The 16,648-nt window shown below is 36.7% G+C and overlaps 1 protein-coding gene across 1 annotated transcript; it reads right to left on the bottom strand.

The window, feature by feature from the left end:
• Positions 1-159: 159 nt before the first annotated feature.
• kif11 (kinesin family member 11) lies at positions 160-12,484 on the bottom strand. Its single transcript, XM_053509861.1, has 23 exons — positions 12,356-12,484; positions 11,931-12,056; positions 10,596-10,728; positions 9,903-10,000; positions 9,724-9,802; positions 9,202-9,387; positions 8,931-9,055; positions 8,666-8,756; positions 8,291-8,533; positions 7,936-8,031; positions 7,657-7,745; positions 7,125-7,212; positions 6,708-6,896; positions 6,410-6,617; positions 5,952-6,124; positions 5,677-5,802; positions 5,160-5,318; positions 4,158-4,297; positions 3,647-3,926; positions 2,323-2,545; positions 1,867-2,036; positions 1,651-1,761; positions 160-564 (listed from the first exon to the last, which is right to left on the bottom strand). The coding sequence occupies exons 2-23, from the start codon at positions 11,999-12,001 to the stop codon at positions 445-447; spliced, it is 3,198 nt and encodes a 1,065-aa protein (XP_053365836.1). The 5' UTR covers positions 12,002-12,056; positions 12,356-12,484; the 3' UTR covers positions 160-444.
• Positions 12,485-16,648: the final 4,164 nt, after the last annotated feature.

Genomic DNA, 16,648 nt, shown 5'->3' with positions numbered 1-16,648 from the left:
AAATTTAAACTAAATAGGGACAAAAATGTTTCTTAAAGTTTTCAAATATATATATAAAAAAAAATAATTGTATACATGTACACTGAAATTAAATTCACACAATTAGTAGAGAATCTTAAAATCTTTATTAGTTTAAAGTTGCCCCCCCCCAAAAAAAAACAATCCTTAATCAGCAATCATTCTTACTTTTTAAACATGAAAACACACCAATACACATTGTATTCAAGTGAAGAACAAATAAAAAGGTACACGACATCCTGAACATACACAACATTAAAAACAGTGACAGAAAATGAAGATGCAAACATAAATGAATATTTAAATTCATGTACAAAAAAAAAAATGGTTAAAATAAAGATGCAGTATATATAAGTATAATAAGTAGCTCAAGTCTCTACAGGTAACTGAGTTTAAAAAAAAAAAAAAAAAAAGGAAATGGAGTCATCACTGATTTTGGGACCTGAGGGGTAATCTAGATCGAGGAGGAGTGACCGTGGCCTCGTTTTCAGCTACCTTTGAGCGGTTCAGGGACTTGCTGCTGGGGTTTTCTTTTTTTGACTTTTTCTGTGGAAAGGAAAGCAAGAATTAAATAAAATGGCGATTAAAACGTTTAATGTAAAGTTCTAAAATGTACTGATCCTCAAACTACATCCTCAAACTACAATTATAGTTTTCTTTATTTTACTAATGGGTTGCACAAGTGCAATATATGTTAAAGGTATAGGTTGGAACACATTTTTCCACAGATTATAGAATTTAGCCAGGATTACTTGCATTGTATTTATTTTCTGTTTGACAAATTCATGGTAGGTGCGAAAAGCAGGAAAATTTATAATAGCTAAAAACCTATTTTACCATACTTGTATACCCCTCAATTTTAATTTTTAAAACAGGACATGGAAAGAAAAATAATTAATTAATTAATTAATTAATTAATTAATCTGCATTATCCCTAGTCACTGATGTGTGGATGTTGACTAGTCAGGGTGGTGAAAAAGAATGCAGCTATACATGCTTCATTAGTACTAAAAACACACGAGATTACCCAAGTTTGTGGACACCCGACCTTGCATATGTGGATTTTTCCCTGAATTGTATAATGTTCTTGTGTACTACAGCATTACAATTTCCCCTTCACTGCTAGCAAAAAGCCCAAACCTGTTCCAGCATTACAACAACATCCTTGTACACAAATTGATCTTCATGAATATATGGTGTGCAAATGTTGAAGTGCATCTCTGCAAAGAGCCCTGTCCTTGGTGTCTTGGTTCCGTTGATCTGTGCATGCATCCCTCTCTACTATAACTCTCTATATTTGTGCACTTGGCCACATCGCATAAATGCTTCCTAAACCCGTATCTATTGTTTCTCTGGCAGTTTCTTACAGAGTAGGGTTGCCACCCCAATGCCCGATTACATCTGAGCATTTGAGAATGAAGGACCTTGCTTACAGGCCTAACATTGTAAGCCCGGCAGTACTGGGGCTCAAACCGAGGACCCTCCGAAAGCCCTATAATATGGACTACATACTGTATATGACTACACTGGGAGAAAAAGTCATTACCCTCTACATTTTCTTTGGCCTTCATGGCTGGTAACTTATTTGTGCACAAATATATTCATTTGTGCAAGTTTAACCAATAACATTACCTTAAAAAAGGGAACCCTTCCCTCCTCGTAGCAAATCAGATTCTCATCTGGTATAGACTGCTGTGTCGAGTTACTGTCACTGGAGCTGTACACTTCATCCTCCAGAGAGTCCTTTACATACATCACAGGCAACAATTAGACTCATACAAAAAGTTCCTATTAAAAGGGGATATTTGTTTTATTTTCATGAATTAATATCTGATGTCAGGGTTGTACCTGGTCTACAGGTTTCTCCTCCTCCTCTCCCTCAGTGAGGATTTCACACTGAACGAATGCGCTCATCAGCTGCTCCTGCTGAACTCGAAACTCCTCTTCGAGCTCTGTTCTGCTCCTCAGTGGCGCCAATACACGTGGGTACACATACTCCTTACGTTTCGGCGTCGTGCCTACACATACACGCACAAGAACAATCAATGGAGATCTAAATATTTCCCTTGAATAGCTAACCGAGGGATACCATGAACCTGGTACCCATGTAAATCGAAAATTTTATTAAAACTGTTTATAATCTAAAATTGTTATGAAACCATTTAACATAACCAATTACTAGTTAACACAACTTAATGTAAAGCCCATAGAAGATATAACAAAGTTGCTTCTACATCTATTAGTCTGTTTGCAAAGTCTGATTGAAGGTACTATTCCCCACTAAATCATCTCCTGAGGTCTCACCAGTAGGCAGATCCTGCTGGAGTTCATCATTCAGGAAGTGGTTGACTGTATTAAGTGCTTGTGTTGCAAAAGTCAAGAGCTCTTCTCTGTGCTGCTGCAGGATTGCCCGATCTTTAACCGTCTGCCCTTCCACTCCTTTCAAGAGCATTTCCATTTCTTGCTGTACTGGAGCGAGGCGAGTTCGGCACTCCTCTACTGAGGCCTGACCGCGCTCCTCTACACCCTGTGAGTACACAAAGCATAAGATCAGACAGACACCATACACATCACATCATCCGTACTACTCAATTTACCATTCATGTTAATTTATTTTCTCTGAAAAAATTGTAAAAAAAAAATTGTTTCATTAATTATGAACATTGCTGTTACTCAGAAGTTTACTCTTAAATGTAAGTAAAGATTTATCCCCTTAATTCTTTACGCAAAGACACTGAGTGGTTAAGTAGTAATGTAATGCAAGTCTTGGTAGGACTGCACACTGTAGAGAATAAAACTGGACCTTGTCCATCCATCATCCAAATCCATCCATCCATCCACAGAAGTGTATGCAAAATATAGCAGTGACTCAGTGGTGCAGTGGTGTGTTGTGGGCAACCCAAAGCAAATTTACTGTTCTCATTAGAGCTGTGAATCATAGGTAGCCTGTCGATTTCATTGTTGAGCATTCTGAGTTTTCCAGTTCATTCAACAGTGCTAATGTGCCTCAAGCACTTACAGCATTTAAAAAAAAAAAAAAAAAAAAAAAAAAAAAATTATATATATTACACAATTGGAATACTGTTTAACTTAAGTATATACAAGACATAACAGTTAAACAGTCGACAACAAAGTGATAATCTTTATTTCCTGCCAATCTTCAGCATGACACTCCCATCCTGTAGGTAGCGGTATTGCACCAACTGAGCAGTAACAAAAGTAAATAAATAAACTCAATCGTGGAAAATGTAATCAGTTTATATTTTCTACAAGAGCTATGGAATAGTTTTAACAACTGAACTTTGTGATTTTTGTCAGGTAAAAAAAAAATATATCAATAAAACTGCACAGCTCCAATTACCAACAACAGAAATTTCCTAATTAACAGAATTTAAATACTTAGCCGTATAAATAACACTGCATGTGAAATCCAAGTTACACCCATGGCAGCTCTACCAAAAGCAAAAACTTTCAGCAGTTCGGTAGGAATTGTGTTCTACTACTTGTTTAGAATGAGCCATTTTTATTTATTTTTATTTTTTTACAATTCCAAACCATCACTACAGAGCGCTTGTACGGTATAACACTACTACAGGTGGCACATAATGTCAGTGATGGCCCATCTTACCTTCAGAAGCTCATGTGCTGCAGCTTTGTTCTCCTCCAAGAGGTTCAGCTGTTCTTCAGCACGTCTCTCAGTCAGGTCTCTGGCCTGTTGACACCATTGAATGCTCGAGTCAGACACCGACTCCAGAGAGCGCTGAAGGAGGCCACAGTAACCAGCACCTTCATCCAATGCTGTGCGTCCCTCCCCTGCAACTTCGCTCATCTCCTTTATCACTCCATCTGCACAGGAACTTAATCGAGCGCCGACTGACGAGCTCTCCTGTTCAGCCTCAGTGCATTTGCTAAATAAAAATGATAGTTTTTTTTTAATACATCACTTTGTTCAAATTTACACTGACAGACAAATTAAAGTTAACAACATAAGTACGTTTAAACAGAGGCGGGGGGGGGGATAACATGATGAAATGGTCAAGAGTCATTGTGAATTGAATGATTGTTCTGCTTTGTCCAAGTTTACATTCAGAATAACAAATTAGGATTTAACTGTTAACCCTAGCGTTTTCTCTTCTCACCTCTGTATTGTGATTTTCAGAGTCTCCATGGGAGTTCGCTGTGTATCTGCTGCCTCCTGTAGCCCCTTAAAGTCAGACTGTGTATCTAGTGCCAGGAGGTTTATCTGGTCCTGGACACACCGAAGGAGCTGCGCTACACGCTGCAAGACAATGTGAAAAACAGTGCTATCACAACTGGTAATGGACAAGACACTTTTATTTGGCTTGTGCGGCTTTCATTAGTCCCACATCACAGCCTCAAAGTGGTTTGCACAAAACACGTGTATATTGAAAGTGTGCACGTTGTGTGAGCCACTTTAAATTAAATAAGTTAATCAGAAAAAAAAAAAAAAAAAAAAATCTATCCACATCGGTCTAAAGAAAGTTATTTATTAAACTTCTGCTTTAAAACTAGTGTGCATGGTCAGACATTTTTTCTTGGTTTTCCAAAGCATATGGCAAGGATATTAGTCCTCATGCTGAACTAGCAATCTTTGGTTGTTCAGAATAAACCCTGCATCTACCTAAAGCCTTACAGAAATCTTTAATGCTTGGTATGAACACCGCCAAGAGGCTAATTTTAACAGACTGGAAATCTCACTCTCCGCCATCTTTTCAAAGGGGGATTTTGGAAATGGTGTCTATTATCTGGATGGGAAAATTAAGTTATACACGATCCAAATGCTCGGATAAATTTTTAGATATCTGGATAATGACAAAGACAGGAATACTGTTCATATTTAACAACTCATAACCTACTGATCCATGTTGTACATTTATTGTAACGCCCTGGCAGCCTAGTTGTTTATTATTTAAGTTTTATTTATTTTAAGTGTATGTGCGCAATCATTTAATTGTCAGTTTTGGTGTGCGTGTTATTTTTCAGGTACTGTGTGTAGTAAATGTGTAGTTATGTTTCAATCTGTTAGTTGTTATTAATGTAAAATTAATAAATATAATAAAATATTAATTATCGAAGCTGAAGAGAAATTAATAAAAAAAATTTTATAAAAACAGACGTACTGTTTCGTGTTGGTTGCTGGCCTGGTTGATCTGCTCTTTCAGCTTGCTGTGCTCAGCCTGGAGGGAAGCGAAGCCCTGCACAGCGGTCTCCCGCATGCTCGCCAGCGCCTCCACGTGGCCACTGAAAAAGACAGCCATCTCAGTCTTCATTCCCTCCATCTGAAAGAAGTAGGCTTTTGTTATTTATTTAAACCATACAGCGTTTAGTACACAATGAAACAAAAAAAAAAAATGGTCCCCCCCCCCAGGACCATGGTGCTACATATATTAATATATTAAAAATAACTAGCTAAGGAAAGACACCTAATTTGCTGACTAAGACAAAATAAATGATCATAAATTAACAAAACTATCCAAGTATTATACAAAAGACAGCAAAAGACAAAGTGCATGCAAAAATGCACAAACTGAGCAACACTACAACACAATGAGGAAAAAAGAAACGGCATCATGTGTACATTTAACATACTCTACCCTGGTACCAAATTGCATGATTTGACCCAAATTTTAAACACACCTGTCCAGCCAGCACGTTGCATCTCTGCAGGGTCTGTTTTAAGCCATCGTTCACATCCATAATTGATCTGATCGCGGGAATCACTTCTCCGATTAGAACCTCATCAAGATTAAGTTTATGCTTGTCCTGTGGGGCAAAGAAAAGTTCACATATTACAAGATCCACACAAGAACATTTTTTTGGAATTTGAATCCACAATCTTTTCATTAACCCTTAATCCTTACACATAAAAGTACATTTGTATTTCAAAAACATTTCTTGCAAAATCCTCTCACCAGCATTTCCAGCACGGTGTCTCTGCTTCCGACTGTGAGCCCCTCCTGTTGCAGAAGCTTGGCCTTACAATCGTCCACTCCTTCCTTCACCGCCTCTCGGACAGTGGTGTAGGAACGCACTATGGAGCCCATAGCCTCCTCAAAAGCACGGCCAGTTCCTCCAAGAAGTTGCCCTGCAAACACACACAAAGATCACAGCCTGTGCTCAGCAATTCTTCAACCTGTACAGGGCTAATCCTAATCAAATATAAATTTATTTAGAAGCATAAGGCGTATTTAAAATAAGATTCTCCTTTAAAAAGGATACATTTTTAGTTGACAAGACCAACGTACATGTGCTACAATTCAATTTGGAACTGATAAACACGGAACTTAAACCGTAAAGAATCTTAAGTACATTGTGTGCACCTTGTTTAATATTATAAATAATTATTAAGCCCCAGAATTGAGACACTCACCCATGGCATGGCGGTAATAATCGAGCATGGCAGCATGTTTAAGACTGTGCTCCTGCAGCGATCTTTGTATGCTGCCGCAGCTCTGCTCCATGCTCTGGGCGAAGTTGCTCTGAGCTGTGGTGTTGTGCTGCTCCACAGCCTTCACCCGCTGCAGCTTAGCATGCAGACCTCCCACGTCCGCCGTGCTCACGTCCGCTGTACTCAGCAGCTATACAACATGCATATAATAATAAATGTTGAAGACACGTACAACAAAATCAACCATTTGCTAGAATTGACGCTTTCCATGGCATCACACCTGGCCAGCAGTGTTGTACAGCTGGTTCTCGGTGGTCTGCAGCTGAGTGGTGATGAACTCCTCCTGAGTGAGTCTCTGTCTGGTCTCCTTCAGATCCTTGTGGGCCTCCTGCAGTTGCTGGCTCTTGTCCTGCAGGTCCTCATTGCACTTTTCCAGCTTCTGAGTATTGTCTGTGAACAGCTCCATCATCTAGATTAAAGATTTAGGTGCCTTATTATATAGTAATAATTTTTTACCTACAGGTATCACACTGAAGTAGCAGCCCAGGAGATTTTAGGTTGTAAATAAATTAATAAATAATTAGGTTAATAGTTTTTTCTTTATACTTTGTAAATCTACATTTTAAAAAGTGTTACGCTCAAAAAAAAAAGTGCAAGATTGACACTTGCACAAAAGCAGAAGTTTTTAAAGACTCACCCTCTTGAGTTCCTCCTCCACCGCTGCAATCCTCTCTGTATACTCTGTGATCTGTTCTTCCTGACTCACCAGTTTACTGTTCATACTCCTACAAAATACATACACAAATCAGCAACACTTATCTAATACCCAGGCATTTTTATTAGCAGAAAAAGTAATACCAAAACAAAGGCTAAATTTACAATTAACTAGCCTTTAAATTCATTACACACCAACTTTGCTTCCAAGGGCTGTGTGTGACAGCATTTTAAATAACTACACATCCTTGTGAAATTAAATCTTAAAATACTTCTACACTAGCCGTTTAACCCCTTCAAACCACCAGCACACAATTTCATCTAATCTTTTGGTAAAGAGATGCATTAAACAAGAATAGCTGCTTTTATTTTAGTTGTTTCAGAGTCACCTCAATCATTATGCAAATTAATAAAAGATTCTATAATATTTATATAAGCAATAATGACCATAATTTGAGACAAAATCATCAATTTCCTGCTCTAGTACATTCAGAACATCAAAAAACTGAACTCACTCATAGTTCTCAGCTGAGAGATAGACACCATGCTTTTCCCGTGTGGCAGCCAAATCCCTCTTCAGACGCTCAATCTCCTCTGTGTATTCCTGAATTTAAAAATAATTAACCGTGAGCACATCAAGTTAAACCCAAATTAAAGTGCAATATTTAAAATAATGTTATTTAATCCATATTGTGTAACGCTTTAAATTAAAACCTCCTAAGCAGAAGATTAACAAGCTGTTCAGCATTTTGTTTAGTTTTAGAGAAATTGCACACAATTGTGACAGAACTTGCCTTGATCAGGGTTCTCTTGGTGAGTTTCTGGTTCACTTCTGGCTTGTTCATGATGTTCTTTGCCCTGTTAGCATAATCCAGTGTACTGAGAGTCTCCTGTATTCAGAGACCAAGAAAACATTTATAAATATCAGTTACAAGTACAAGCTGACAAATGCTTAGGACACCTACGACATTGCAGGTTTAAATACAGTATTTAAAATATTAAACGATATATTCGACTTAACCAGCGTTTTATTTTTTGCACAACAGAACAATTATTCTACGATTTTAAGTCTCCTAAAATAAATACGATTTTGACCATCTGTCAGTGAGTTTTTAAGCAGCATGTCTGAGCGCTAGCAATGATTCCCACCTCCAAGTTGATGGAAGCTGGAGAGACGGTGGCAATGATGGAGGTCTTGGTACGTCCTCCCAGTGAATCCTGAAGGATACGGGTGAGTTTGGACTCACGGTAGGGCACATGGGGGCCGCGTTCTACCAGAGCTGTGATCACACGACCGAGCGTCAACAGTGACTGGTTAATGTTTCCTGCCTCGCGTGCACGCTTGTCCACTGCTCCAGAACGGCCGATGTTTTCACTACCTGCGAGATCCACCTACATGCAAAGATGCAACTTTGTGTTAGTAGAGATGCAAGACATACGCCAACACACGTGCGCTGCCCCCTTGAAATAATAGTAATAGTAATAATTATGAATAGATTAATAATAAAATCTAGTAATTCCTACCAGGTTTAATTTTCCAATCTTCACCAGCTCCTCTCCATCCAGTGTAATTTCCTTCATGTGTATGGTGACGGAGAACACGGAGTGGGAACGACTGAGTGAAAAGGTAAACAGTCTCAATAATAGACTAATTCTCATTCATACACATGATGCTTCCTTTTAACAAATCTATCTCTATTAAACTATTTTACAGCCTCCATCAATCTCAATTTCTTTTCTCCCTTTTTGGAAAAACTAAATCATCATGGGCATTCATTCAAGTACCTACCTGGAGTAAGCGTTCATCAGTGTGGATGCAGTCTTCCTCTTGGCTGCACCTCTTTCAAGAATCTGATAGACCTCATTTTTGTTATGTACAGTTATCTCCTCGAGTCCCTTAACAATAACACCTCTCTGATTTAAGGGGAAAAAAAAAAAAAAAAAAAGATTGGGGAGAAAGAAGGCAGTCAGACATGAAAAAAAAATTGTGATTAGACTTAAACATATGCAATGAGCCATCAAAACCTAAGGTATTCAGAAGTCATGGTACTGTCACAGACCTTGTTCCTGGGGTCGTCAAACAGCTGCAACCTCTCTGTGACGTCTGGTGAAGGGCTGAGGAGGTCGAACAGCTCTTCGTTATAGATCTCCAGCAGGGAAACCTTCACTGAGAACTCTGTGCCGTTACTCGTTAGCTTCTCAAAGATCTGGTGGAGAGTACGAGGGATGATACCAGCTAGAGGATCCTAAAAGAAAAAAAAGCATAATGCATCAACGTCTTCATCACGACTACATGATTTGATTACAAGAAAATAACACCATTGTGTTTATTTTGAAAAACATTATGGGTGCTATTATAAAGTGCGATAAGTAACTATTAAACATACCACTAAATATTTATACATTTATCTAGTGTAACAGCAGATAATGGCACAAATGGTGACATTGAGAAGATTACCATTATTTAGTACAAAAAAAAGAAAGAAAAAAAATTATGCTGCACTTCTACTCATTACACCAAATTTACTAAATTTTTACAGGTCCTTTAAAAAAAAAATTCATTTAAAACATCAGGATTGTACCTCCTCCCAGGTAAATTCCTCATTAGGTGTCCTTTCACCCTCCATCGTGAAGGTTTTTCCTGTGCCCGTCTGTCCATACCTTAAATTAAAAGTAGAAACGACGATTAACAAGTAGAAACAGTGCTTAAATACGAAGTGTATTTTCTGAGACTGATATTGCAGTTTGGAAGTTTACTCACGCAAAGATGGTGCAGTTATAACCCATAATTACTTCATCCAGTATAGGGCACACTACACTCCTGTACACATCTATCTGCTTGGCAGATGGACCAAATACCTGTATATGGGTGAGACAGTGACAAAGTAAACCCACCACATTACAGTAAACATGTGCAGATGTATTTAAAGACCTAAATGATTAGGCAGAAGTGTTAAATGGTTTCCTTTTATTTAACACAATGCAATAGTTTCACTACATGTAGTACATTTTCAATGAGAATCTTAATTGAGTTACACCAACAACGATCGGGTTAAAAAAAAAACGTTCAGACATACAATATATGCACAAACAAGGTTTGTTTTGTGTTTTTTTTTTTTGTTTTTTTTTTAAAGGGACATTTTTAAAGCCTCTTATGAATTTTGATAGAAGGCGTGATGGACTGTTCAGTGTTTAATATAGAGCTTTGTTATCCTTAACATCACAAACTCTTCCTTAACTAGGATATTTGAAAATTAAAAATTTATTAACATTATAAACAGGATTAATAAACAGATAAAGATGCTGACTGAGCCCTTTACATTATAGCAATCTTTAAACTTACTCCATAGGTTCACTTACTCCTTTAGATCTGATCATTATATGTAGCATGTATATATCCAGTTTCAGATGTATAAAAATTATTATTTTTTTAATTCTACTCAGAAATACGCACCATGTCAAAGGTGTACATTTTCCTGGCGGTTTTGTCAGTGACATTTCCGGTACGGACCGTCACCTCTTTCCGACTTGAGTCACACTCCACCACTCCATGCGAGTTTGACTTTCGCTCAACTGCATTGAAAGGCCTGGAAAACATTTACAATAAATATTGGTTATAAAACATACATTTAATCTCTATACCGCTTATCCTTACAGGGTCAAGGGAGGCCTGGAGGGGGACTCTGGTTACTAGGTAGCATAAATCCTGGACAGCATAAGAATCCACCAAAGGCCACAAGTGCACACACACGGGCAATTTGGAAACAAAAAAATATATATATATATTACCATACATTATTCTCAATAAATATCTATATATCTATGTATATAACAGAACATAATAAATGTTCATCATAAATAATTATAAACAGGGACAAAAGACTGACAGCACAGTAAGCCTTGCAAATAAATGTCTATAAAAGATTCACAAAAATATAAGTAGTAAACATTTGCAATAAACACCTAACAATGCTTTACTCAATAAATATCCAAGTTTACAGTTCTAAATAAACATTATGAAAATGTATGTACAGTAAATCTTAAAATTTACAGTGATTCACAACAATCCCTCAATATTAACCATAAACTAGAGCTGCACAATTTGAACATAAAATAAATAGTTTTTAACTTATTCACAATGCAAGTTATTTAAAATTAAAAAATATTAAATAAATCACACTGCGATTAACTTGAGGCATATTACAATTTTAGTTATGCCATTAATTGTGTGGCGCTGTCACAAACCTTCTAAAAAAAAATTCAAATCTATAAATATTCACCATAAACCTTGTCAATAAATATATTCCCGGAAATATAATACCTCACAATAAATAACCATAATAAGCCTTCTCAAATATTCCCAATAATCCTTTTTAACAAACATCTACAATAAGTATTTTCTTTAAAATCCACAGTAAACCCTGACAATAAAATGTTCACTAGGGCACAATGTGATGAGATTTTTTTGCACGGATCGCAATTTAAATTTTTACGTGATTAGTTGTGCCATAAACCTTCTTAAACAAATATTTACCATAAACCCTCACAAATGCATATCTTAATAAATCTCAAATATTCCCAATAATCCTTATTAACAGATATTTACAATAAGCATTTATAATAATATCCACAATATTCCACTACAATAAATAATGTTACTTATTATAATCATGGACAACTAACTATTCTAGATAAACCTTCACACTGAGCCTCCACAGCAGCCATTAGACACAGTGTCAACAAACAGGAAGTTAAAGAAAGAAAATAAGAACTGAGTAAAAACGCTCACCTGCATCTCACCACTACTTGGATGTTTCGGCCCTTTTCATCTTTCTTGGTCACAGGTATGAGATTAGACATGGTCAGAGAGCCTCTTCTGGACTTATCCAGTTTTACCTTCACTGATTAAATTCAACTAGAAAAATAATGAAGTGTTCTGTTAGTCAACGTGCGCAAGCTGTTGTTAGCAAGTCGAGGCTCGTTACATTTAACGTTAAAGTTCAAACCTGACTACTGTACACATAATTCCATTTAATCAATTAACTTTCACTGGGGATAAACAAAACCAATTAAACAACTAAGGTGACACAAATAACCCGTTCTACGTTTAAATCTGACCGGTTCAGTAATGTTATGGCGCCTGTAACGAGATAATATTTAAATACCCCAACTACAGGTTAGCTTTTAAAACTAATGTTACCTCAGAAAACTTACCCAACGACTTGCCCCCGCTGGTGTCGCCACACGGGGTGAATTAAAGGTAGAATTAAATCTTTATCTTTAGAGCACACGGTCAACTCCAGACTCTGCAAACCCTCGCAGCACTGAACAGCAACAGGCTCCGGCGGACAGTTAGCTCACTTTGAATGTTGCGCCGTAGCTACAGTGAGCCAATCAGCGTGCGGCATTTCACTGAGCTGCAATATTATTGGTTGAAATTGCGGAAACGGGCGGGCCAGTGTGGCATCACGGGAGTAACGTTAGACTGAGAGATTTGTTCAGGTTTAGTGTTTGCATTGAAGTGTGGAAAATAAACAGCTTGAATATGTTGTTAAATTTTTTTTTTTACATGCAAAATACTTTATACATAAACAGAGAATTAAAAAGGAATAATTGAATTTCCCTCTTTTCATTCTAGATATGACGGTACTTTTTAATTCTCTTAAATGAATTCAGCTTAATAATAATAAGAACAGACTTCTAGATTATTATAATATTATTTCAAATTGGAATAAAGTGTTTTTCTGATACATCTTTTTCACGGTTTATACATCATTTCGATCCTCTTGTGTATTTTATCCTTTTTTTGGACTGTCAATTTTATATTTTTTTGTTCTTTATGGTTGATTTATTTTAATTGTAGTTTTTTGTTGTTGTTGTTGTTGTTAATGCTGCTGTTGTTATTGTTAAATATGTTTAATGTTTTTGTATTCTATTTGTATTGTTTCAATACTAAATAAATAAATAGTGTTTGCATTGAAGACACATTTAAACTTGTTTTTTGCAGGCAAGGAATCATCCTTGTTTTTCTTATACATTTCAAAAATACATTTGTAATTTGCAGTTAATCTTTGGATCAATAAAATACTGTACATCCTGCAGAGGGTGCCAATACATCACAGGACACTCACAAACTGCAGGAATTTGGAAATGCCACTTAATCTAGACTGCATGTCTTTAAACTGTAGGAGGAAAATGGAGTATCTGCAAAAACCCACCAAGCACAGGTAGAACATGCCAAATCCACACACACAGGCTTGAGGTGTGGCTCAAACCCACAACCCTGAAAGTACAAGGCAACAACGCTAATCACTAAGCCAGCGTGCTGTCCATATTTTTTTCTTTCCATTTAAATTACATCTAAATATTTTTTGTACCAGAAGCTGAAACTTAATCGTGCTGCTACAATTATATGAGTGATATTCGAGTCAGAGTTTTGATTGTGCAGAATAATAGACCACACTTATGAAAGTAAAAACTCCATTTATTTCTCTCTATAATCCCAGCACTTTACTGGTGCTTGGTTGCCATCAAGGTAGAAATATTTCCACGATCAGAATGCTTCCTTCACATTTAAACCGAATATGAAGGAATAAGGACAGGTGTAATACAGATGTGATAAAGCAGCATCATGCTTACACCTGACTTTAGTTTCTGAAATTATGACTAAAGCTAGAGAATGATATATACGGGATCAGTGTCTGGTTTTGTGTACATTTCGTATGTATATCACAACAAATCAGTATAAGCAGAACAGTGGTCAGATACCATATGCAGGGTCAAGCAATATGATTCTGTTTTGCATTGTCTTGAGCAACATGGGGAAGCATATTTTGCGTAAGCAGAAGCATATTTAAAAAACAATAACAAAAGAACAGAAATATAATTTACACTGTCTTGAAATCTTCACAAACAGTAAGGAACAATGCAACACCAACCAGTATAAAGTTCTATGATGAATCACTTTCAGATTTCATTCATTTATCTCAGATTACAGTACACAATGTGGTTTCCATTTCATGTGTTGCTCCCAAAACACCTCTTTCACAGTCTGAGACCTGTAATATTCTTATGCCACCAGGGGAAAAAACTCCATAGATGTGCTACATTTTGCTCGTCAGCTGACTTTATTTTAATGCCACATAATGTTGCTAAGCAACTGAAGCAACCTCAGATCATAACAGTGAGAGGCTTGTACAGCGGGCATTATGCATGATGGGTGCATTGCTTCATGTGCTTCTCTTCTTACCCTGACGCTCTCGATCTGAACTCATCAGACCACATTACCTTCTCCATTGCTCCAAAGTCTAATCTTTATGCTCCCTAAGCAAACTGAAGCCTTTTCTCTGATTAGTCTCGCTAACAAGTGGTTTTCTCAAGGACAGTTGTTTAGTCCCAATCTTGCAAGTATTCAATCACATTGTGTGTGTGTGTGTGTGTGTGTGTGTGTATGTGTGGAAATGCTCTTACTTTCCCAATTAAACATAGATATCAGTAAATGTTGATTTCTTACCATGCAACTCCAAGTTTTTCACAGACCGCATTTCTTCCACAAAGTAGACAGTTCAGCACTATCCTACCATATCAAATTCAGATTTTATTATATTAGTTCATACACATTATAATATGGAGTGAAATGCTACAGTATGTCACAAATATGTTACACAATATTGAAACATCTGCCTGATAAAACACTTTTAGCTATAAACTTCAGTTCTTTTTTAAATAAAACCCAGACTGAGAGAGTAGTGTACAGTACTAAAATGTCCAAAACCTGGTTTGATATTAATGTATAATAGCCCAATAAATCTGACATCTCACCCTGGTAAACTTTCAGAAAAAATAATGTACCGTATATTTAACTTTTTGAGAGCAGAATGTGTTGTTTAGTGAATTTCAGAGATGTTTCTGGTAAAAGACAGAAAGATCTGCACACGATACCCTGGTGAATGGTAGGAATAAAAAAAGAAAATGTTGACATTATTGTATGATATTATGCGGAGGGAAGGCATTTTGTTTAAATAAAACAAAAATTTAAATAGACTAGGAGTAAGAATATACAAGTGACTATTAGATATCCTTTAGCATTATAGGGGGAGCTTACTCATCGTCTCAATGCCTATAAATCTTTATTCTGTGAGGCGCGGGTGCCTGGAGACTGGGTACCTATCCATCACAGGGCACATGCACATACACACATGCTCATTCATACACTACAGGCCACTCAGGAACAGCAGTTACATAATCTGCATGTCTTTGGATCAAACCCAGACCCTGGAGGTGCAAGGCAACAATGCTAACCTCTACGCCACATATATATACACATATATACAGTGTGTGTGTGTGTTATTACATTTTCCTTTCTGTTTGGTGGGACTTTCTCCTATGTACGTGGACACATTTATTATTATTATTTATTACTATAAGATTTCATTTAATCACATTTAGCTTTGATTACTGCACACAATGTGACAGCCAGTTCATATCGAAGAATGATTCTTTATGCTCCCAGAATCACTCTTTTACAATATTCCTGTGGCATCAGGGAAGAAAAACATGATTGATGTGATACATTTTGCGCATCAGCTGACCATTTAATTGCTTTACTGTTGCTGATCTACATCTAACCAGCTGAAGCAGCCCCAGATGATAACACTGAACATGTACATTCACAAAACTTGTACATTGGGCACTTTGCATGATGGTGCATCACTTCATGCACCTTCCTTCTTACCCTGATGTTCTGGGGCAGGGTCAATATCATACTACATGACCCTTGCTCCGAAGTCTTGTATGCTCTCTAGCAAATTGCAAATGCTCTTACTTTCACTATTAAACATAGCAATGGTTTTTACTGTTGATTTTTTTTCCCATGCAACTTCACCAAGTGTGTAAGTGATCTCTATTCATGTTTTTTTTTTTTTTTTGGACCACATTTTTTTCAGAATGTTGATGTTTCAGGACTATCCTTCCAGCTTTTGATAATGTGTTGAAGGGTTATTTTTAATATACAGTCACATTACAGTTACATTTTGCTAAAAAAAATTTTTAAAAAAGTGTTGATTTGTCCTATGTATGGACACTTTTTTTTTAAATTAAGCTTTATTTAACAATTCAACAACACAGTATAAAATATATGCAGGAAAGAACAGTGCCAGGGGTACATCTAGAGAGAAACCAGGGTAAAGGAATGCCTGAAATAAAAATAAAAAAACTAAAAAAGGTCAGATTTCTCAAATAAATAACTGATGTTCCAGACAAAGCTTAGATGTTTAAAAGTTTGTATGTATGGAGACAGGAATCAGCTGGAATAACCAGATATGATTTTATCACAATACCTACTGCACTGGTAAGTGCAGATTCTATATTTATATAATTTACTAAATATCCTGATTCTGTATAGATTTTTTCAGACGTTGCTACAATACAACGGTGGCGTAGTGGTTAGCACTGTTGCCTTGCACCTACAGGGTCCGGGGTCCGTCTCAGGTATGTGTGCATGAAGTT

The sequence above is a fragment of the Clarias gariepinus genome, chromosome 13 (genome assembly GCF_024256425.1).
Source record: "Clarias gariepinus isolate MV-2021 ecotype Netherlands chromosome 13, CGAR_prim_01v2, whole genome shotgun sequence".
NCBI classification, from domain to species: domain Eukaryota; kingdom Metazoa; phylum Chordata; class Actinopteri; order Siluriformes; family Clariidae; genus Clarias; species Clarias gariepinus.
This window is presented reverse-complemented; position numbering and strand designations above follow the sequence as displayed.

What these genes read in the sequence shown, in the direction of transcription:
- kif11 (XM_053509861.1), bottom strand. Translation starts at nt 12,001, where the DNA reads ATGTCTAATCTCATACCTGTGACCAAGAAAGATGAAAAGGGCCGAAAC. An exon ending in CAGCTTCCATCAACTTGGAG is followed by an intron (nt 8,032 to 8,290) that starts GTGGGAATCATT and finishes CTCTGAATACAG; the next exon opens with GAGACTCTCAGTACACTGGA. An exon ending in CTCTCAGCTGAGAACTATGA is followed by an intron (nt 7,213 to 7,656) that starts GTGAGTTCAGTT and finishes TGTATTTTGTAG; the next exon opens with GAGTATGAACAGTAAACTGG.